Here is a 23,039-nt window from a genome sequence, read left to right on the forward strand (position 1 = left end):
GAAAAATGCGGGATCAGCAGCGGCGCAGCACTGGAAGTCGCTTCTATGCATGTCCGGACATGCGTAGAAGCGACTTCCATTGCCATGCTACCCATGTCTGGGCACCGGAAATCGGGCGGCGCCAGGACCCAAAATGGAGCCTCCCTGGCAGGCAGGAAATCCGGGGGATTTACGGGATTTTTTCCAATCCGGGCTGCCAGCGGGAAACGGTTTAAAATACAGGAGTTTCCCGCGAAAAATGGGAGACTTGGCAGCTATGCCTCTCTTCCTTTCTTTCTCTCTCTCTGTCTACTGCTGATCTAATCTGGATAACAGTTTATTGTCTTTGGACAATTTGCTGACTCACCACTGGGCTGAAAGTATAAAGACATTTTGTCACTGGTGAACAGACCTCAAAAGTTGCAAAGTAGGATCACAATTGCAGGGCAACGTTTGCTTCAAGTAAAGATAAGAAATAAAATGACTCAAAGAGAGAGAAATTCATCAACTTCCTTTGCAGCATCAACAGATCCTGCCTTTTAGCAGTTGGAGGAACACAGTCCTAACCGGAGGTACCCTAGTGCCCAACAGGGAAGGCTTACTTTGGGGAAAATGGGCAGTTGAGACAAGAGCACTAATGTAATTTCCTTCTGTACATACAAATATCAAAATGATAAAGGTCATGCCATGACCCTGGACATGGACTCCTTAGAGGCAGAGTCCTCTGGCATCTGCAGTTCTCAGGAGATCTACTCCCTGGTTCTTCCCTGGGTCTGTAGGCACAGGAAGCTACCCTGGTCCCCCCAATGAGAGACCTCTACCACTGGATTCTTATGGCTGATCCACAAAATCCTTGCGCTAAGTGGGTGGGCATCCAGTTGCTCTGCACTGAAACAACTTGAATGTTTGGATTCACCTACAGGAGCACTATCCATGGTTCTGAAACCACACCTTGGTCTCCTTCCAAGTTGCCTTGCAACCAGGAGTGTCTAGCCTCTGCTTCTTTGAGCCATCACCTTTCATCAGTGGTGGGCATCCCCATTAACTACAAGTGAATTTTATGACCTATTGCTATGTGTAGGTTCATGCAATTGAAAGATTTTCCTGTTCTTACAGTACTATTACTAACTTGCCACATTCCCAAATAAAAACAGTTTGTCAGACCATCAAACCGCTACATATCATCCCCATTTCTTAAATATTTGCTTACAAAGGTTAAATAACCAACATGCGTTATAATCGGCAGAGGATGGGAAACTGTACCCTGTAAATCTCGTTAGATCAGAATCTTCTTGTGCTGCGATACCGACTGACTCATGCAGTGTCATCAATACCTCTACTACAATCTCTGGTAAATTACTATGAAATAAACTGTCAATCAGCTGTAAAAACAAACAAAACAACACAGGTTGAGTTTTATTTTAAATATGAAATACAATACAAGGCTGGTTATTACAAGCCTGTCTGTCTCCATCCTGATGTTATATTCAAAAGTATTAAACTCAGAAACTGGATAGTTTACCTACTTGCTCACCACAGTGTGTATGATCTCCTCCTCATTATTACCATTATTTTGTTTATGAATTGCTTCCTATGAAGGAGGAGGTTCTTTAAAGCAATACTCTGCCTGATGCATGAATAGGAGTCACCTTCCATTTCTCCCCAAAGCAACACTACCCCAGCAAAGCATCCTTAAAACAAACTGGGAGGAAAGTTCATTTAAGGCAACTATCCCATTGGGGGTGGATGGCACAGATTAACATTTATCCCAAATTCCAACAAACATCTCTTTAAGTGCCTTCTTTTCAAAAAGGCGAAAGCCCTTAAAACCAAGAGGTGAGGCTGCCCTTACGATTGTTCTCCTGCACCATCTGGTGGTTAACCAGCAAATTCCTTTTGGTTCCTACAGACAGCACCACATTTGTTGCTTTCTCCCATTTTACAGGGGTTGCACATAAATTAAGCTCCTTGGGGTGATTCATACCTCAGCCATCTAAAATTGGGGGGGGGGGAATCCGTATGAGGATATGCCTGCCCTCATCTAAACTATGGCCAGGATTAACAGGGTTTAGAGCTGCACAGTTACTGCAATCCAAGATGGGTATTCTTGGCTGCTTGTGAAAGGTTGGTTCAGAGTCAGAGCTGCTTGCTACTGAATAGCACACTGCTGCATGGCTTCTAAACAGTCTAACATGCTTTTACACTTTGCTTTTTACATCCCTGAAGGAGCCACTGAGGAGAGGCATTGAAGGGAGGGGAAGAGTAAGAAAAACTAAGTTGGGGAAGGAGGGCCTGAGCTATGAAGAGGAAATGTATCTTCTGCTCTCCTCTTCTGCAAGGCAGGAAGTGAATACAAAAGAGCTAGCAGAGCTAGTGGGAAGAGGGAGCTAAGTCAATAGGTTTACTGTATTGGCTTCTGTGCAATGGGAAGGGACACAAACCCCAGTAAGCGCTGAATGCCTTGTAAGCCAAACAGCAGAACACAGAGCATTTTAGGAGAATCGTCTAGGAATTCCAACAAGTTTATTAAAAAGTACCTGTTTTCCTAAGCAGTTGTCATCTTTCAGCCTCTCATAGACTTCATGAGCTGTCTTTTTCTTTTGCACAATCTCACCATCTTCATGATTTTCATAGGCAAAATAAGGGAGGATGTTGACAAGCATTTTGGGGAAACAATGTGCCAAGAGCTGTTGCTCCCCTCTTTCAATCGTGTTAGCAATGGATGTAACCTCTTCAAACTGTTGCTTAACAACCAGTTGTGGAATCAAAACTTTGTAACAGGATCTAAAATTAAGGATATTCTTTAATTATGGCAAAACAATTGAGGGGGAAATTACATTTGAAGTATAGTATAGAGTGCAAGCTACAACAGAATCCAACAACTGCATTCTTATGACAAATTATTCTTGAAAAGTTCATTTGATCACCTATTTCTAATTAGCTACTGACCAGTTAATTGCAGCAAGAGCATAGTTTAATATATGAAGAGTATTCCAAAATATTGATATTGTAACTCAAAAACTATGCATCTTTCTAAGAATATGCTGCTTCAACCAATAAAACAAAAAAATGTGGCACCTGGCATATCACCAATAAAATGTGGCACCTGGCATATCGCTACAAAATATTTTGAGAGTTTTCAGATAAATAGTGGGGGAAACACACAAATGTAATTTAGAAGCATACCTGTAGAACTCGTCCAAAGTACGGTAATTCAATAATATATAAGGAAAATCCGGAAGGCTGTAGCTGCAGTTCAGCCATTGGTGAACAAGATAATCTAAGTGTGTATTCATGAAATCTTCCACACTTCTATATCCGAGAGTACCAGGAATTCTTTCCAATACCTACATTCGAAAAAAGGGCAATTCCTAATGAGACCACCACTGGTAGTAACTATAACAACTTATAGTGGCTTCGTTCACATATTTGGGTGTTCACAGTTTGGGTGTAATGCTAAGCCAAGGAATGTGGTTTGTTTCCTCCACACACTAGGAGGAAAGAGTAAAAGATGGGATCACAGTAAACCATTAACAACTGTTCAATGTGATGTGCGAATGACGGCAGTGTCTATGAACTAAAGTTCCTATCAGGAATTACCGGTAACACTATGGAGAAAAACAAGTAGTAACTCTGTCCTCAGACCTATTTATTATAACCATTTTATACAGAACCACAAACCCATGGAAATTTTAATGGGCTCAAATCTCAATGTAAGCCATACTTTCAAGTACAGTGGAACCTCGGTTTATGAACACCTCGGTTTATGAATTTTCGGTTTATGAACGCCGCGGACCCATCTGGAACGGATTAATTCATTTTCCATTACTTTTAATGGGAAAGTTCGCTTCAGTTTATGAACGCTTCAGTTTATGAACAGACTTCCGGAATCAATTACACCCATGCTTCAGTTTATGAACGCTTCAGTTTAAGTACTCTGCGGACCCATCTGGAACGGATTAATCCACTTTCCATTACTTTCAATGGGAAAGTTCGCTTCAGTTTATGAACGCTTCAGTTTATGAACAGACCCAATTATGTTCATAAACCGAGGTACCACTGTAATACGGAAATTATTTGAAAACTTTTCAAAGTTTTTTTTAAAGCCCTGCATGTTCATTTTTTAGAGTTTTTAACTGTGTGCTTTTCCATACCTTCCTTACGAGGCGAGGCTCTATTCCATTCTCTTTTACACACTGGAAAACTGCAAACAGTGCTTGCTTTTCACACACAGGACTGCAGCGTAAAATCATTGTTATTAACATGAGAAGAACTGATTTTCTATTATACTCTTCATCAGGAAGATTCTCTTGGTTCACAGTGCCATGTGCCTGTAAGAAGAAAACACTGAATGAAGACAAACTTTTAATATATTTAAGAGATAGATGTAATTTAAAAATTCCCTCTACCATATATATTTTATTAAAATACAATCATGAAATTGAAATAATCCAATAGGTCTACTTTGCAGCAATAATTTTTATGTTTTCCTACTGGAAGTTTACAGATTTTCCCCTTACGCTTAACCCACACATACCAATTAAATGAGATAAGAGCACCATTGTTTTTGAGTGAAGTAAACACTCAAGACCCCTATTCCAGGAAAGCTTGCAGAGTGAAGCTGTGTTAAGATTGTAGAGATAAAGACAATATTTTATCTGATGAAATTAAAGGCCACAGCAAAAAGGAACATTAAATCGAAGAAAAAAATGTACAAGAGGGGTCCAGCACAACAAATCTGAAATGTCTAATACAAAGTAGACTAATAATAATAATAATAAACCTTAGCATTACTCTTAAACATGATAACTCTTTTCCAGTAACAGCACAACTACTGTGCCCCCCATGTCATCAATGAAACAACCTCATTTAAGTCACTATGTACCCTGTGCACCTGGTAAGTGAATGGAAATATGTTCATTTTATTGTATTACCTGGTTGGAAGAATAATCAGAAGCAAAGACTTAAAAACAGGCAAATCCAACTAAACTTCAGTGGATTTTTTGGGGGGGAAGGTTAAAAAGGACACCCAACAACTTCCAACGAATAAGAGAAAATGTTACAGTGGAAATGTGTATGTGTGCTTGGTGGGGGGGGGGGCAAGGTATTACCAGTTTCTTTGTTCCTTCTTGAACTGTGATATACAAGTTCTCAAAAGCCCTTTGCTGGAGCTTCAATGGAAGAGCATTCAGTAAGCCAGTTGACTCTCTCAGCTTCACGTCTTGAAACAAACTTAAGATCAATCAGGGAGAAAAATAAAATTAGAATAATTTACATCTGTTTTCTAAAATAAAGCCTTTAATATATTTAATTTTGAGAGCCCTTCTGTGGTTCCTCGGGGTGCCCCCCCCCTTTATGATTAAGCAACAGCCACTTTGAATCCCTTCCCAGAGGGAGTCAGTTTGCATAGCAAAAAGAAAACGCTAAGGGGCCTCCATCAAAGATATAAACCGTAAAGGTAAAGGGATCCCTGACCATTAGCTCCAGTCGTGACTGACTCTGGGGTTGTGGCGCTCCTCTCGCGTTATTGGCCAAGGGAGCCAGCGTACAGCTTTCAGGTCAAAGCCGCTTCTGGCGAACCAGAGTAGCACACGGAAACGCCGTTTACCTTCCCCCTGTAGCGGTACCTATTTATCTACTTGCACTTTGACATGCTTTCGAACTGCTAGGTTGGCAGGAGCTGGGACCGAGCAATGGGAGCTCACTCCGTCGCGGGGATTCGAACCACCGACCTTCTGATCGGCAAGCCTTAGGCTCTGTGGTTTAACCCACAGCGCCACCCGTGTCCCGTACACCTCATAGTCCAGCTGTTTAAGAGCTATCTCCCATCATTTTCTTTAAAGGTTTCTTGTAAACTTCTGAACTAGATATTTGGCTTTTTGATAGTAGTATCTATTTCTCTTGCAGTTAGCAATAAAATTAGAAGAGAGGTAGAAGCTGGATATCCAGTCCTACCATAAATTTTTGAGAATATCCCTAACCAAAGAAAGAGAAACAGTGAGCAAGGTTTTGAACCAGTGTCTAGACTGTTTAACTTCTACTTGTATGCCTTTCTGGGATATGGTAAAGAAAAAATGCTAAGCAATTCTGAATGTGTAGCTCTTGTACACTACAGGTAGATAGCCATGTTGGTCTGCCATAGTCGAAACAAAATAAAAAAAATTCCTTCCAGTAACTCCTTAGAGACCAACTAAGTTTGTCATTGGTTTGAGCTTTCGTGTGCATGCACACTTCTTCAGATACCTGAACCTGTATCTAAAGAACGAATTATTTTATTTTCCAGTACACTACCTTTATGTCAAATAATTAAACTACAAAGGCATACCTTCTTATTGATTTAGCTGCAATCATACAAACTTGAAAACTGCTATCTGCAAGGAAGTGGGGGAAGGCATCACTCACAGGGAGTTCTTCACCATTAACATCAAGCACAGCCCACTTTGAATGAGGATCAACCTGGTGGGAGGAAAGAGAGAAAATGTCAACACTACATTTTTATGGAACTTGGGAAAGCCAACAAAAACCTTTTGTTTAAATATTTCTAGCTATTGACTTACCTGAAGTAAGGCTTTCATACAATTCACTAAGGCAATTCTTACTGGAGCTGTGTATTTTCCCTTATTTGCTAATTGCCTGGAACAAACAATATTTTATGATAAATTTCAAAGAGGCAAAAAAGTCTATACTTTTGGCAGATCACTCAGAATAAGAAAGAAAAAAAAGTATTTCTTTCCATGCTTCAAAACTTCTTGGCTAGTTTTTAATTTATACAGAGTTCAAGAACAGATAATATGAACAACAACATTCTGATCCAGCTAATGTTGCCTGCTGCTTCCTTCCTGGAAGCAAAGTGTTCTTGTCTAAACTAAACATTCATTTCTTACACCATTCACAACTAATACACATTATGTTGAGGGCACTTAAGACTACCCGTAGTATACTTTGAGAAATGTTATAAAAGTTTATAAATATAAATACAGTTTAAAAAATAGAGCATATCCTTGGAAACCAGATTGGAGGCACTGGAAGAACAAACATGAATATTTCATATAGAAATAACATACATACATCATATAAAATATGGAAGAGTTTATGACCATGAAATTAACTGCATGTGAAAATAGGCCTATCATACCAAAAGGCTGCAACAACAGTTAAAAGTGGACCCAGGGCTTCAGTATTTGTTCTGGCAGCAGCCAAGGCGGTCACCATAGGAAGGAGATTATATAAAATTGCTGAGCAAACTTCTTGATCTCGACGATAAAAGGGACATATATCCCTGTAGGAAAAAAGAGAAACGTTGTAAAATATGTAAAATATTAATGCCAGAGTTATTTCATTAAAAACAAGATTCTCTTACGAAAGAGGCTTGAGAAGAGAGACAAGGTGGTCATCTGGCAAGGGATTTTCTTCACTGGGGAGTTCCTTCAACAAGACTAAGTACTAGAACGAAACATTTTAAAAAAGCTTTTCTAATGCTTTTATTAATTTATATCAAACATTTTAAATTCCATACAAATCAGGCTGCACACTTGTATATTCATGGTTTATAGGTGTTTTTTTGATATATTTCAATGTAGAACAAAGCTTATTACTGGCTAAAATCACATAGCAGCAGAATTGTTTATAAGGTTTCAAGATCCTCCACCTGTTGCTAGAACAGTTAGTCAAAGACTACTTAACACACAGCAGAGTGACTTTTCATAATCATACTTACTACATGCAGATGCTGTGGCTTAATAGAATCAAAAATGTTTTCCTCAATTAGCATCAAGAGTTTCTTCCAAATTTCAGACGCTCTAAAGCAAACAGTTTGCACTGGGGTTGCTGTGACAGCTATACACAAGAACTTTAAAGTATCAAGGAGCAGCAAGTCCTGCTTTGTCAAATGTTCTTCTGACAATGGGCTTATGGCACCTGTACATAAAATGGTGTAGCGTTAAATATATATATATATATAAGACATGAACTTCCAAACATTCAGTGGATATATTCCAGGAAGCCATAACTACTAGTTTCCTGGCAGACACACCCAAGTAAGTATCTGAAGGCACATGAAGACATATGCAGCAGTAAATTAGTGTTTCTGGACTAGGGATTTTACATGTGCTCGGTGGAAAATCTATTGTGACACATTTATGCACTAATCGTAGATTATATTTTTAATTCCTTGTGAAAAACCATGTTTAAATCAGCATTTTATTAAAAAACCTAATTAAATCCATATGTTCAGAAATAAATTCATTGAGAAAAGGTATCTTATCAACACACAGAGAGACAAACACACTTTTTGAGCTGAGAACTATATTGCAGACCAAACTAAGTTGTCCTCTATTCCTAACCTGGGCAGCTACATAGAGTAAAGGAGTTATACCAGCAACCAGGTCAAAAAGGAAGATGCAGTATCAGCATTTGCTAAAGCATGAGCACATCATACAAGTCTGGTAGGGCTAGGAAACTTAGTGTTTAATACCAGCCTTGACACAGATTGTGTGTCTTTGAGAAAAAGACAAATTCTGTCCTAGTTGTATGTGTACTGTGATTACATGGGAAGGGCATGGTTTAAGTGCTTCCCCAGTCACCTCTATATTCTGAAAAAAATATCAGTCAGCACATTGAAAGAGAGAAAAATTGAAGGTCGCTTTTGAACTTCTGGTGTATTTATAGAGGAAGACAATTTAAATACAGTAACACCCCCACTGCCACAGGGGTTGCCCCCTTTACCTGCCACTTCTAGGTTTGCAGTGATGCACACGAGCAAAGCTGCGCAGGCTTTGAACACGTGTAAAATGGTTGTTGGAATGGTACCCTCAAAAACTTTTAAAACCATTTAGTTACCACAAAACAATACAGAAAGCAATTTAAAGATACCTGTCAAAGTTTGCAACTCTCCACCCTCATTTACATCACCAGCTTCAGCAATGTGATCATCAAAAAGATCTGACGTGGTTGGATTTTCTCCTTCCATCCTACTCTCTTCTGGATCATATTCCATTAAATCCACTTCTCCAGCTTCACTTATCCTCCCAGTAGAAAACATCTAAGAGAAGTTATTTATTTGGAATTCTTTCATCGCATCTTTCTTACAATAAACTCAAGATACTTTATAACAAAAGCTTAAAATTCTCTTAACTGAGAGTTCTGTGTACGTTTCAGTATATAAAAACTGCACCACCTGTATACAAACCAGAAAAATGTGACTTCTGATTGCTTCGTTAAATGTGGCATCGCTTTCCTGTGGAAGATCACTGTTTGATACTGCTTAGTTCCTTATGGGCACTTTTACTGAGGAGGACCTCCATTTCACGTTGTAATTTAAATAAAACAGAGAGACAAAACTCAAAACTGAGGAGTCCAGATTGACCTCAACTGGCAGAGACATTTATTCAAGAGAAATACTCCCTTGGCTACACAAGTCTCAAGCTATTCAGAGATTAGAGATCCACACCAATGTCCCTAACTGATCCAGAAGCCCACTATACTGTATTATCATTAACATGAGAGTTACAGTCATGGAAGATAATGGACAATATCACATTTGTCAAACCCAATGGTATACAACACTCATTCAGCCTTAATTTCTACTGTCTCTTTAGAAGGAATAGAGAGATTCAAGAAATAACCCCAAGATAGCCAGAAGGGAGCATAGCAGTGCAGCACTAGCAGTGGCTTGGCCCCCACCATTACTAACAAGCGTGCCAAACGTAGGGTAGAGTTGAAAGAAAAGGAAGATAAACTAGCAAGGGGAAAGAGAAACAGCAGAGAAAATAAGTGTGATATACTGCTATACTGCATGTTTGATGCAATACTGATGTTTAATGGTGGAGCAGGGGGAACATTGTGCTGTACATCGAGCAAATTGGTTTGGCTATATTCTTCACTCTCAATAGGCATAAGAAAAGGTCAAATCCAGCATGTTGTCCTCTATTCCTTGTCTGTCTGTCAAGTAAAATATCTGCTTATGTTATACACTTTTTGTTGTCCACAATAAACTGTGATGGGGAAGTCATACCATACACTCTAACTACTCACCAGATGTTTGCAAATGTCTACAAGATCATTCATCAGTTTTGAGGTTAACAAATGCAAGAAAATTCCAGACAGGATCTTTCTTGGGCTGTTCTGTCAAAACAAACCCAATATATACTAATTATCGAACACATCCCCCAAAACAGGATTTAATCACTTTAACTAGGCATGGAAACATAACCAATCACTTTAAAACTAAGTAAAATTAGCTATTGCTGTATTCATTTGAAACTGAACTAATAAAAATTCTGTGTTTATACATACACCTGTACATGATTACAAATTATTAAACTGATTGGAGAAATAGGTTTTCTGCAAAACGGGCCTAACTGGCTTAAAGTACAAAGATTTCAGCATTTCTTAATTGTGACATGGACTGAAAGATCGACAAGTGTCTTACCTGCTTACAATTACATGCGCAACTAGTACACTGTCCTATTAATGTCCTTAATGAAACGATCCTAGAATCTTCATTTAGCTTGTTTTTAGATTGATAAATAGTTTCTCCCACATAATGAATAAGAGACTGTGCAAATAAAAAGAAAATGCAAAGAATTAAGGAACTGTCTCAGACATATATTGCTTTTATTGCGTTCCATCCACATTCAAGTGTAATCATGCTAAAGAAACTTAAGTTTCAGCTTTTGCTAAGGCAACCAACCATACAAAGATGAGTAACTTTGTCTCTACTAGTTACAGGTAGGTAGCCGTGTTGGTCTGAGTCGAAACAAAATAAAAAAATTCCTTCAGTAGCACCTTAAAGACCAACTAATGTTGCCCCAGAGGTGCTCTTCTGAGCTGGTTCAGGCTATACCAAAATAAAAACTTAGTTGGTCTTTAAGGTGCTACTGAAGGAATTTTTTTATTTTGTCTCTACTAACAATTCCTGACATTATTTATTTTCCTATTCCATATATTTCTCACCTTTTTCACAAAATTGCCTTAAAGCTACTTATAATGTAATAATAAGCATTAATCAACTTGTAAAATAAGTGACAAGGAACTTAAATGTAAAAAATAAAAGGATATGCTTCCACCACTGTTAAGATATTTCTCTTGCTTAGGAACCGGGAATTTAGTGTATTCCTTAAAACACAAAAAACCCTTACCTTGGCTTTATGAAATAGCTTTGATTTGCGTGCTTCTTCTTCCGTCAGTATGCCAGCATAGCAGTAGCAGCCAAGAACACCAGTCAGGAGGCTGGCACAACGTACTAGGATTATTGCAGATGCAACCTTCAAGTCAAACACAAAAATACATGCTAAGCTTTGCATTTAATGCTAAGCTTTGCATTTAATGAAGTTTCAGGTTAAGAACGGACCTCTGGAACGAATTAAGTTCGTAACCAGAGGTACCACTGTACCTTCATGAATTGCAGGCTGCTAAGATGAAGCTGGTAAACACAGCGTACTTACTCTGCCTATGTGTGATTTTAGACTCACAAGGACAGAGCAACCCTACCTGACTGGGAGCAGTGGGGCAGAGTGACAAATCCACCACAGCATCTGAGGCCCTGCCACTTCTGTTGGCCAAGACAGAAGGTGGGGTTGAAGTTTTTTGTGGTAGCTCCAGGACGTTGCAGCTGATGACCAAGATTCATGCTGCTTGGGAACTCCAAGGCCACTGGCACCCCACCCCAAATTGTCCCATTTTAGGGTTTTCTTCTGGCTACCACCTGCAAAAGCTTCCCACCTGCCAGGGCAAAGATGTTGCCCCAGAGGTGCTCTTCTGAGCTGGTTCAGGCTACAGCAAGAAACTGATGCCATCCAAGAGCAGAAAAGAGGAATTCCTCCCACTTCATTGCAGCGGCACACCCACCCATGCCATGTTTAGATGAATGTCATGTAGTATGAACTGCCAGGGAAGGCTGGTCCATCAACAGGGATGGAGCACTGTCCCACTAACATCAGCTTGCCCTCAGCCAGACCCCACCTGCCCGCCTTCTTAATTACAACCAGTCCAGGGAGTGGCACCGCCTATCAACTGTCTTTTTCCTGGTCTCTGTTTCCCCTCCTAAAAATCACAGGGAGGATGGGGACAAAACTGGGGACAGGCCTTGCCTGTCCTTGGCTCTGACTCTCCATAATGTTGGGTCTCCCTGCCTTCTGTCCTACCATTCCCAATGGCCACCAGCCACCATGGCAAGCCACTATTTGTCTATTTGTTGGCTTTGGATCCATTTCAGTCCGGCTTTCGCCCTGGTTATGGGACCGAGATGGCGCTGGTCACCCTAACAGACAATCTCTGCAGACAGCTGGATCAAGGCAGATCGGGACTGCTGATTCTCCTAGATTTGTCAGCAGCCTTGGACATGGCCGATCATGAATTTTTGGACTGTCACCTTGCCGATGTGGGGATTCAGGGCACAGCCCAACAATGGCTGTGCTCCTTTATCTCAGGTCAGGGACAGAGGGTGGCGCTAGGGAAGGAGTTGTCATCGCAGCATTCCTTGGTGTGTGGAGTGCCACAGGGCGCAATCCTTTCCCTGATGCTTTTTAATATCTTTATGCGCCCCCTTGCCCAGATTGTCTGGAACATTGGGCTGGGCTGTCATCAATATGCAGATGACACCCAGCTTTATCTGTTGATGGACGGCCATCCTGACTCGGCCCCGGACACACTGACCAGATGCTTGGAAGCTGTGGCTGGATGGCTGCGTGGGAGCTGGTTGAAGTTAAATCCTTTGAAGACAGAAGTTCTCTGGCTGGGTCGGGATGACATGGGGTTGGGGGGGCCAAATCCCATCTCATGTGGGGGCTCAATTAGTGCCAGTGCCCTCTGTCAAGAGCTTGGGTGAAACCTTTGACGCCTCCCTCTCTATGGAGGTGCAGGTTATGGCTACAACAAAGGCAGCATTTTTCCATCTCCACCGTATTAAGCAGTTGATCCCTGACCTTTCTCGCCCCGATCTGGCCACAGTGATCCATGTGATGGTCACCTCCAGGCTTGATTACTGTAATTCGCTCTACGCGGGGTTGCCCTTGAAGCTGACTCAGAAACTCCAGCGGGTGCAGAATGCCGCAGCGAGACTCCTTACAGGGTCCTTGCCACGGGATCACATTCATCCAGTGCTTTACCAGCTGCACTGACTCCCGGTGGAGTACAGGGTCAGGTTTAAGGTGTTGGGTTTGACCTTTAAATGCCTATGCGGCCTAGGACCCTCGTACCTACGGGACCACCTCTCCTGGTATGCCCCAAGGAGGACCTTAAGATCCATAAATAACAACACTTTGGAAGTCCCGAGCCCCCAAGAGGTTAGATTGCCTTTTCAGCTCTGGCCCAGCCTGGGGGAACACCCTACCGCAGGAGATCAGGGCCCTGCGGGATTTGACATCTTTCCGCAGAGCCTGTAAGACGGAGCTGTTCCGCCTGGCCTTTGGGCTGGACTCAGTCTAACCCCACCTCTTATTTATTTTTTTATGGAACCCCTTATATGGGATTTGTATATAAATTTTCCCTTGGCTCTTTTTGCTAGCCCATGTAGGACCAGCATGGCTAGTTGGCCCCAGTGAATATTTGACGTTTTCTCCCCTTATGGCTTTGATCTATAGGCTACCACTAAAACGAGGCTGCATTTTAAGCTGCATTTTAAACTGTATTCTAACATATTTTAATCAACTGTTTTTTTTTATGTTTTTACTGTATTTATATTCAGTGTTAGCCGCCCTGAGCCCAGTCTTGGCCGGGATGGGCGGGGTATAAATAAAATTATTCTTATTCTTATTATTTTATTAATTATGTGACACATATCAAAAACTGCTCACAAATATTCTTGAGAAGGATGTACTTTTTCCCAACTTACCTCAGGCAAAAAGTTACTCAGAAGTTGTTCTGATATCTCCAACAAGTTCTGTTCTAAGGCTTCTCTGTGTTTTTGACTGACTGTTAATCTGGAACCGAGCATTTTGCTTTCAGATGTATCATTTGGCACATTTGTAAAAATGCCTATTTCATCGAAAGTTGTTTGCATGTAGAATGTTTCAATTTCTGAACGGCTGGCTTCTTCTGAGTCTTGTGCATGTTGTGTACTTTAAAAAATAATGACAAATATTATCTCTCACTGATATTTCATGACAATATTTGAAGCCTTTAAAACCAAACACAGAATTGAAACTTTAATTGTATTTAATTTCCAAAATATTCTAATAGATGAGTTGAAACCAAAGGCCTGTCTTCATATAATGAACATCTGTACCCCTGTGTAATGAATTATGAACAGTCTCCCCTTTCTCACTGAATGTACAACCAGCTCTGTTCATCTCTTGAAGAGCAGGAAGATAAGGCACCATAAACCCAGCAGCAACTACACAGCCTTATGCAAAAACTGTACCTCTTTGAAGAGAGGCAATAATACATACATAGGTTTCTGAGGAGAGTGCTAAGAATTCCTCCTGCCATCTATAGCTGTCTGTTACATGTGCAGTGAGGGCAAGCCACGTATAGAAACCTACTTCACAGACAGATGGTCTTTAACTGTATAAGGCAGCCCAGGAGCCACATATACAGTCTTCACAGGGAGCTTAAGCTATCATGACTGTATTTAATGAAGGCAGGAAGCAAACTGGATTTTGGGAGCAGCCTATTTCCCAAGTGTTTGTTCCTGCCTTTGACCAGTTGGTTGAGCCAAAACCCAAGCTACCAACCCTGCTAACCAAAGGGAAATTGTAGCCTAATGTACTACGGTAAGAGCCACATCAATTGCTCTGGAAGACTATAATAATGACCTCTTAAAAACCATATGTTTACCCAAGCTTGCCTGAACCCTCTTTAATTTTTAGTTCTCTTTTGCTTAGTCTTATTTGTTTTATTTTGCTTTCATAAAACTTCATAAGCTTTCATAAAACTTAAGAGTTTTATTTTGCTTTCATCTATTTTTTAAAGTAGTTCCTATTGAATGTTGTTGCCCCACTTTTATTATTTTTCTGGAAACTGCTTAGATTTTTTTTACACACACACACACACACACACACACACACACACACAATGAAGGAATGAAGTCGTTGGGCTGAGAAAGGTTCTTCACCCTGGTTTAGGGACCATAAAACAGATTTGTAAACTCTGCCCATAAAACAGAATAATTTTTAAAAAGGCAACCAACTCATAAAGATAATACCTCCAAGTGATAGAAATACTTATGTTAATCTTTAAAACATACCATTCTGAAGCATTGTGAAAAAATTCCATTGCTGCTCTACTATTTTTCATAGTCAGACTTACAAGGATTTTTTGCAACTCTAATTTGGGAAAGTCACTGTAAATAATCAAAAGCAAGTTTTAGACTTGATACTCCCCAATACAACATATCTGTTTATCATGAGACCTCAAATAGAAACTTGATTAATTTTTTGAATACAGAATTCTGAACAGGTGCAATAAAGGATACAGAAAAAATATATCTGATATACTGGAACAAATAAATCTAAATTAATATTAAAAGAAATGAAAATGTTTAACTCTTGTTGAACTCTCTAACAACATATTCTACTGCCAGTTTTATTTAATTGGTTATCAAATCCATTCTGAGGGTCCAGGCAATCTATTTCTGAAACCAAGCTGGTCAAATAAAACCGAACAATATAAAAGTTTTATTTTCCTTTGATGTAAGACTAATTCTGTTTTAAGGCACTTTATTTCTCAAGCTGTTACCTGCGTAGGATGGGTGGCGGCTCTGTCCTGTGCTCCATTTCTTCCTCTAAGTGGCAGAACAGAAGCCACTTCATAATGGTTTCTTTTAATGTAGAAGCTGCACTTCCTTCCCAATCATTCTGTGCTGCCTCAGTTTTCGAAGTCTCTGGCACTTCTAAAAATGTCATTGCTAATGCCAAGCACTTTGCTGCAGAACTACAAGAGATTATTTGCACAAGATTACCACCTGAATAAACAGCTCCAGTGTAGACCTGCATTTTAAATTTACAAAAATAATAGTGCCTTTTTGCAGGGAGGTGAGACTGTAATTGGTTTGTTCTGATCTAAATCTGTTTTAAATATGACAAATCTTGTGGCTGAGTCACATATGCCCCCCCACAAAATCTTAACTTTTAACTGAAATCTCTCTCTCTCTCTCTCTCTCTCTCTCTTTCTCTCTGTGTGTGTGTGTGTGTGTGTGGTGTGTGTGTAGATTAACAGTTCTATCCCATACATGTGAACTCTAAAGTAAGTTACATGAAGTTAAATGAGTTTATTCCTAGCTAAAGTATATAAGTTTTCATTCTAAAATACATTAGCTAATCTATTATAAAACACCCCAAATAGAACTGGTAATAGATAAGAGCGTTCTTATATTAGTTACAAAAAATAAATAGAAAAACAATGAAAGCACAGCAAGTTTGACAAATACAATTCTGGATATTAATTGGATTTGTACAAGTTGTAGTATAGGACAGAGCACTTGAACCCCCCCTTTACTTGCCTTGCAGGGAAGAGTGTTGATTAGGGAAGTTATCCTTCTGCTGGCCACCATCTGTGTAGTGATGCTAGGCATCACTACATCATTGTGGAGTTCCCCATGCTGTCAATTCAAAGGGTCGGAATGGGAAGGGTTGAGTCAACATATTTGCCATCAAGTGATGGCATTGGTCCCAATTGTTGTGGCAGGTCCAAGCTACCACAGCAACCTGCCTACGCATCTCACTTTGCTTCATAAAGTCCCACTAGTCTGTGGAGGGGGAAGTGTCGGAAATGTTTTAAGGAGCAATCCTACTAATCCAGCAGAAACAGTTGGTGCTTACGAAGGGTTCCACATTACCTTGAAGGTTTGCATGCAGATACTGAAAATATCTTCCAAATTTCTCTATCCATTGGTATTAAGCTTCCTTGAATCATGACTTGAAGTAATCCAAAGCATTCCACTTCAGTTTGCTGAAGACTTAGGCTACGAATGACGAGAGACCAAACTTTTGACCAGATTCGCTGCAGTTCTGAGTTTTGCACAGGTTTCAGATCTACCTGTTGGCTTTGACACCATGCAAGCTCCTTAAGACAACGTAACACGTAAGGCATCCGTTCTCTTCGACGCTGTTGAGACAGCAGCTGGTAAAGTATACTAAGCAAATGAGGACGTTCACAGTGAGGAAAGCTCATAGGGAACTTCGATATCAATCTGGTTGTAATCTGCAGCCTTGAGGGTAGAAAAAAACAGAGAGATCTGAGGAAAAAAATGGAACTTGGAAAATTGGGAGGGAAAACAATAATGTATTATGTTTGTTTGTTTTTACCAGGGTATGACATAAAAGTCGTTCTGTGAACTTTGCAGGTTGCTCCAGACCACTTCCCAACCTGATTCAATTCTCCTACGCTTGGATGGTACATCTCCACCTTCTCTCTGTGTAGCAGCATACGACTGAGTTATCTCCAGGACTTTGGTGTCTTCAGTAAAGACCTTTGCAAACAATATAACATAACATTTTACATCAAAATATGCTTTAAGAAAGCATGTTGTAAGGCCAAAGCACTGTAGCTCCCAGCTCAAAATGGTGGACCAAACAGAAAAGGCCCTCTAGATGGGGATACAGTAACTGCACCCAAGCCTCCCATCTTAGAATGTCACTGTGGTACCCAAGTACACATCTGTGCATGTGCACTGGGAAGTAGGGGGGAAACATGGTACTTTTAGGCCATACTGGAGTGCATCTGTGCTCAAGCGCTGTACTCCAATAGGAAAGGATTTACTTTTTACAAGAAACAGCTTCTGAAAGCATTACAATTTACCTGATGACAAATGTCAGCCATTAATTCAACCAGGCTTTCCTTCACAGCAATACTGCGTGACCCTGCAGAATACTTTCCTCTGCTGCCTATGAGGTTTATCTCATTCACTAATAGTTCATACAAGTTGTATACAATTCTTTGCCATTTTGTTGGGTCGCATACTCCTGTTTGCACAAGAACAGGACAAATTTAGCTCTGCATAACTTATAATATGTGAACCAACCCCCAAACAATCTGTTCAAATATTTTACAAGTTCACCAGCAATAAAGAATACCTGATATAGCAATGCAAATAAGTAACAGTTAAATCAAGCAAGTATTTGAACACTCAAACACGAATAGAGACTATGAAAAATAACGATAGTAAAGGTAAAGTGACCCGACCATTAGGTCCAGTCGTGACCAACTCTGGGGTTGTGGCACTCATCTCACATTATTGGCCAAGGAAGCCGGTGTACAGCTTCCAGGTCATGTGGCCAGCATGACTAAGCCACTTCTGGCGCACCAGAGCAGTGCACGGAAACACTGCTTATGTTCCCGCCAGAGCGGTACCTATTTATCTACTTGCACTTTGACATGCTTTCGAACTGCTAGGTGGGCAGGAGCTGGGACCGAGCAATGGGAGCTCACCCCATCACGGGGATTCAAACCGCCGACATTCTGATCGGCATGCCCTAGGCTCTGTGGTTTCCACACAAGAATGCAGAAGTTTAGTCATCCTCCAACACTGCCAACTGTTCCTGTAATATCTTTTTACAATTGGGCATGAAGTAACTTATGCATACCTTTTTCTTTGGCTTGCGTTCCATTTGGGTGATGAACACGAACCTGCAGCTGAATGTACTGAATGATCTGCTCCTTTAGGAAATCTTTCGGTTTATACTGAGCCCATATATAGAGCACAGTTGGAAGAATTTCCTCTCCTAGCTTACAAACCCGCATACGGTAGTTGACTGCAAATACACTCAAATATACATTAATGGCTGCAAAAATATGATCGAGGCCTGCGAGGTTTCTTTCTTGCCTGCAACAGAAAAAAGTCATGTTTTGTTATAGTAATTAATTTAATGAGTGTGCAAATACCAACCCCTACTGGGTATAGAGACCCAAGCTATGCTATTTTATTTTAATTCTGCCTTTTCTCCAAAGTACTGAATTAATGCAAACCATCAGGAGGAGGAAAAATGTACAGTAGTTCAGTTCCAGTGTGAGAGAGAAGAAAACTGTACTATAAAGGCTTTGGAAGAGAGGACAGTTATGGGACCCTGCAACTGATAGATTAACAGTTTTTGGTAACACATGGCAGTGATAAAGGTAACTATTGTCATACATAAGGAAGAACCTAGAAAGTTGATAATATTGAACTGACCAGAAGTCCAATAATTTCTGCTGCAGCCAAGCCCTGCAGGAAGGATTATACAAATATTGGGGAATACGGTGGCAGCTGGCTTACAGAGAAGTTTCTTTCTAAACCTTTTTATTATACTAAGGAGTTCTCAAAACTAAAAAAATATACATTTTGGAAGAAATATATCATTTCTGCTCTTGTGCTGCTTTTTCCAAGAAATGGCGAATGTTTTTGAAGCAAGGAAAGTGCAATGCTTTAATTTTAAAACTGGCTCCAAATACAGTACTTTACTTGAAAGTAATTCAAAGATTTGAAAGCAAGATGTAGAAAAGATTTAGATTAGTTCAATGAGACTGAAAAGCAAGTGAGCTTAATATACATTAAGACTAGTGGAGGTTTAAGTTTAGAGGAGTAACCATGTTAAACTCAAAATTGATTCACCAAAAGAAAAGAACATTTACCTTGCAAGCTGCATAGCTTTAGAGAAGAAGCTTAAAATTGTAGAATTTAACCCATCAGTTTGGAGGCAAAGTCCTCTGGTCAATGTATAAATTATTCTAGCCACCAATACTTTGTTAATATCTCTACAAGGTTTGAGAAACAATTTGAAGTACAGGTTTTGAAGATCTAGAGGAGTAAATCAAATTCATATTACTTAACTAAGTCACAAAAACGTGTGTTTACTAAATATTTCCAGTCCTTTCCACTGATCATTTAGTTGCAATGCTAAACAGGAAGCTCCCCAGTGGGTTCATTTAAGATGTCACACATTTGAAAAATGTGCTTCTCATTATCCCAGCCTCGAAAAGTGGAACCTCAGTTTTCAAATGTAATCCATTCCGGAAGACCGTTCGACTTCCGAAACATTCAAAAACTGAAAGTGGAAGCCTCAATTCAATAGGGAAACTCAAAACGGAAGCAGTGTCAGACGTCCGGGTTCCAAAAAACATTTAAAAACCGCAGCATTTATTTCCAGGTTTTCAATGTTCAGGAGCCGAAACGTTCGAAAGCTGTTCAAGGACCGAGGTTTGACTGTATTTAAAAAACCTGCCTGCTACCACATCCAACAAGGAATTGTATGCAGGCAAGTGAACTGCCTGGTGGAGAAAGGATGGAGCACCAGCTATCTTCTGTGCTCAGTAGAGAAATACAGCATGTTGCTGCAAGAGAATGGAATTCTTCACCCCTCCTCTACTAGTCCCTAGAAGGCTAGTAACAAATTTTCTTTCTATATGTAGAAAGATATTTTAGCTGAGAGTACCAGCTCTTCCACTTTGTCTCAACTTTATGGAGCAAACACAAATACTGCATACATGCAGGTATTTTATTCAGCAGGTATGTAAACTGTGGAAGCCACAAAGCATGGTTTTGCTACAGAGCAAAACCCATTAGGCCAGCTTTCCCAGGTACATAGGTTTTTAAAGATGTGTGTATGGTAATACTGTTGTAAATCGCTTTACTTTTCTAAACCACTTTGAGGTTTTTTCACAATCAAGTGGTGTATACATTTTATGAAATAAGTAAATAAATAAATGATGTCCACACTTTTGCATGTTTCTGGCAGGAAATATCAATATGTATGAAGCAATTATATTTTCAATGTGTCTGAACTACTCTCAATTGCAGAAAAATTCAAGAGGGCTGCATCCATGTAAGCAATTTAAGTTAAATACGGTGAATTCAGAAAATCCAACTATAGCCACATTTCATGAAAAGTTATAGACAGTGAATCATCAAAGATGCAGTTCAGACATATAAATGTCAATACAGATAGAAACTGCAGGAAGCAGGGTATTCTATACTAATGCAGCCCCCCCAAGAAATAGCTTCCTTATTCCTTTTAAACTAAAAAGAGAACTCTGCATATGCATACCTTTGTACAAACTGGCCTCATGATAACCCAGATCAACAATAAAATATTGTTGACATGATGAAATTGTTTGGTTTGTAATTTCAATATGAGTATGTAATTTGCAAAAATCCCTATAAAATTAATGAAGTCAATATTAAATAATAAATCAAGCCAAGCAAGGATATTAGAAAAGCCAAAATCTGTTATTCAATGACAGAGGAAGAAAAACTAAGAATAGAAAAACATAGTTATTCTATGGTTCATTATGGGAGCTTTGATTATTGGAGTTATATACCACACATCTTCAAAGAAAGTAAGTTCTGCTATATAAAATGTCTCTTGACATCACTTCCAAGCATAGGGATTTCAGCATAGGAATAATATCTACAAACCTGACCACTGTTGTGAAGGAATAGCACACCAATATGTCCTCACTGTAAGAATATCCTTTAACAATATGCTGCTACAATCAGTTCCATAAATGGCACAACTTGATGGATCATTTACTGTGTCCATGACAAAAATCAGAAGCTCTTGGCATTTTAACCTAGGTGCTCCTGTGCAAAAGCAGAATATAAATGTGAGTTTTTAACTTTTATGAGTGATATCAAAACAGGTCAAATTCAGGGAAAACCTGTTGAAATACAACCAAAAATTTGTAACATTTATTAGAAAACAAGTTACCTGATACATGGTAGTTAATGAAATGAACTGTAATAAAAATTCTTTAAAATATATCTTAATTACGTCTGTACTGAGTAACTCACTTTTATTGGCACATCTGATGAAATATTTAATCAAACAGCTGATCTCTTGCATCTTTTTATGTCGTGTTGCTTGAGTTGATGCAGACACATTTGGTTTTGCTAATCTTGCACTTTCAGTTTCCTTCTTAATGTATTTCTGAAGAAAACTTAAAAGGCAAAAAATAAACACTATTTATAGGCACATAATCAAATTAAAATAAACAAAAATGCCCAGCAACAACAATTTATTCTTTTAAATTGTGATATTTCAGTGCAAGCTCTTCTATGATATTCTACTAGATCCTTCTGCTCCATAGGGATTTATTTATTTATTTTTTAAATGCTATGCAATGTGTACCTTGAGAAATTACAGGCTGTCTCTGGACAGCCACAGCAAACTACACATGATCACAGTCACAACATTTCTCAGGCTGGAAAAGCACAGCACAAACCTGCGGCTGCTGTGCTCACTACTCTGACAAGCGGGAAGGAAAGGAAAAATAAACATTGGGTGTGGTTGATGAGATACATAGTAGCCATAAGGAAAAGGTACAATAGCTGGATGAACTGATACAGAGGGTGGCCAAGCAACCTCTGAACATTCACTTGAGGCGCTAAAATAATGATATATTGCTTCCTTTCTAGTACAGTCGTACCTTGGGTTACGAACACCTCGGTTTGCGAACAGTTCGGGTTACGAACTGCGCAAACCCGGAAGTGTTTTCGTCGCGCGCGCATGCGCAGAAGTGTTGCGCGCGGGCGGTCTGCGCATGCACAAAATGGCGCTGCGTGTTCGGGTTACGAACTATTCGGGTTACGAACAGCGATCCAGAACGGATCGTGTTCGTAACCCGAGGTATTACTGTAATCAAACCGCAACAAATAATGTAGCATAGCAGTAAAGAGGCTGATAGGTGAACCAGAAGTCCCATGGGTTCCTGAACTGTTTCATATATTTAAGGTCCTCCTTTTCAACTTAAATTTCTAGAGTGATTTCCAACACAAAATGTTGTAATATTTAATCACAGTTATAGCAAAAAAGCAATCAGATAAAATATGAGATAAAAAAAGAGATATAAAAGACACGGGAAATAATAATAATCTGGGCGACTTCCAACAAAATATTTAAAATACAATAAAACATCCAACATTAAAAACTTCCCTAAACAGGGCTGCCTTCAGATCTCTTCTAAAAGTCAGATAGTTGTTTATTTCCTTTACATCTGGTGGGAGGGTGTTCCACAGGGCAGGTGCCACTACCGAGAAGGCCCTCTGCCTGGTTCGGTGTAATCTTGCTTCTCGCATGTGACGGAACCACGAAAAGGTCCTCGGAACTGGACCCCAGTGTCCAGGCTGGATGATGGGGGTGGAGATGCTC

The 23,039-nt window shown here is 39.8% G+C and overlaps 1 protein-coding gene across 2 annotated transcripts in view; it reads right to left on the reverse strand.

Moving 5' to 3' along the window:
• The window catches only part of ATM (ATM serine/threonine kinase), a 54,202-nt gene that overhangs the window by 28,060 nt on the left and 3,103 nt on the right, over window positions 1-23,039 (reverse strand). For both annotated transcript variants that reach the window (XM_035114953.3, XM_035114954.3), the window contains exons 4-27: window positions 21,683-21,828; window positions 21,308-21,472; window positions 19,525-19,690; window positions 18,501-18,739; window positions 17,716-17,879; window positions 17,223-17,386; window positions 16,754-17,125; window positions 15,655-15,849; window positions 15,164-15,259; window positions 13,811-14,036; window positions 11,118-11,243; window positions 10,409-10,534; window positions 10,012-10,101; window positions 8,851-9,019; window positions 7,697-7,896; window positions 7,340-7,422; window positions 7,115-7,258; window positions 6,537-6,612; window positions 6,305-6,435; window positions 5,091-5,211; window positions 4,134-4,310; window positions 3,166-3,326; window positions 2,517-2,763; window positions 1,243-1,361 (exon numbers count right to left, since the gene is read on the reverse strand). In XM_035114953.3, the coding sequence (XP_034970844.3) occupies window positions 1,243-1,361; window positions 2,517-2,763; window positions 3,166-3,326; window positions 4,134-4,310; window positions 5,091-5,211; window positions 6,305-6,435; window positions 6,537-6,612; window positions 7,115-7,258; window positions 7,340-7,422; window positions 7,697-7,896; window positions 8,851-9,019; window positions 10,012-10,101; window positions 10,409-10,534; window positions 11,118-11,243; window positions 13,811-14,036; window positions 15,164-15,259; window positions 15,655-15,849; window positions 16,754-17,125; window positions 17,223-17,386; window positions 17,716-17,879; window positions 18,501-18,739; window positions 19,525-19,690; window positions 21,308-21,472; window positions 21,683-21,828 (3,903 nt within the window). The remainder of the gene's footprint in view (window positions 1-1,242; window positions 1,362-2,516; window positions 2,764-3,165; window positions 3,327-4,133; window positions 4,311-5,090; window positions 5,212-6,304; window positions 6,436-6,536; window positions 6,613-7,114; window positions 7,259-7,339; window positions 7,423-7,696; window positions 7,897-8,850; window positions 9,020-10,011; window positions 10,102-10,408; window positions 10,535-11,117; window positions 11,244-13,810; window positions 14,037-15,163; window positions 15,260-15,654; window positions 15,850-16,753; window positions 17,126-17,222; window positions 17,387-17,715; window positions 17,880-18,500; window positions 18,740-19,524; window positions 19,691-21,307; window positions 21,473-21,682; window positions 21,829-23,039) is intronic.

This window comes from Zootoca vivipara, chromosome 4 (genome assembly GCF_965207765.1).
Source record: "Zootoca vivipara chromosome 4, rZooViv2.hap1.1, whole genome shotgun sequence".
Lineage (NCBI taxonomy): Eukaryota > Metazoa > Chordata > Lepidosauria > Squamata > Lacertidae > Zootoca > Zootoca vivipara.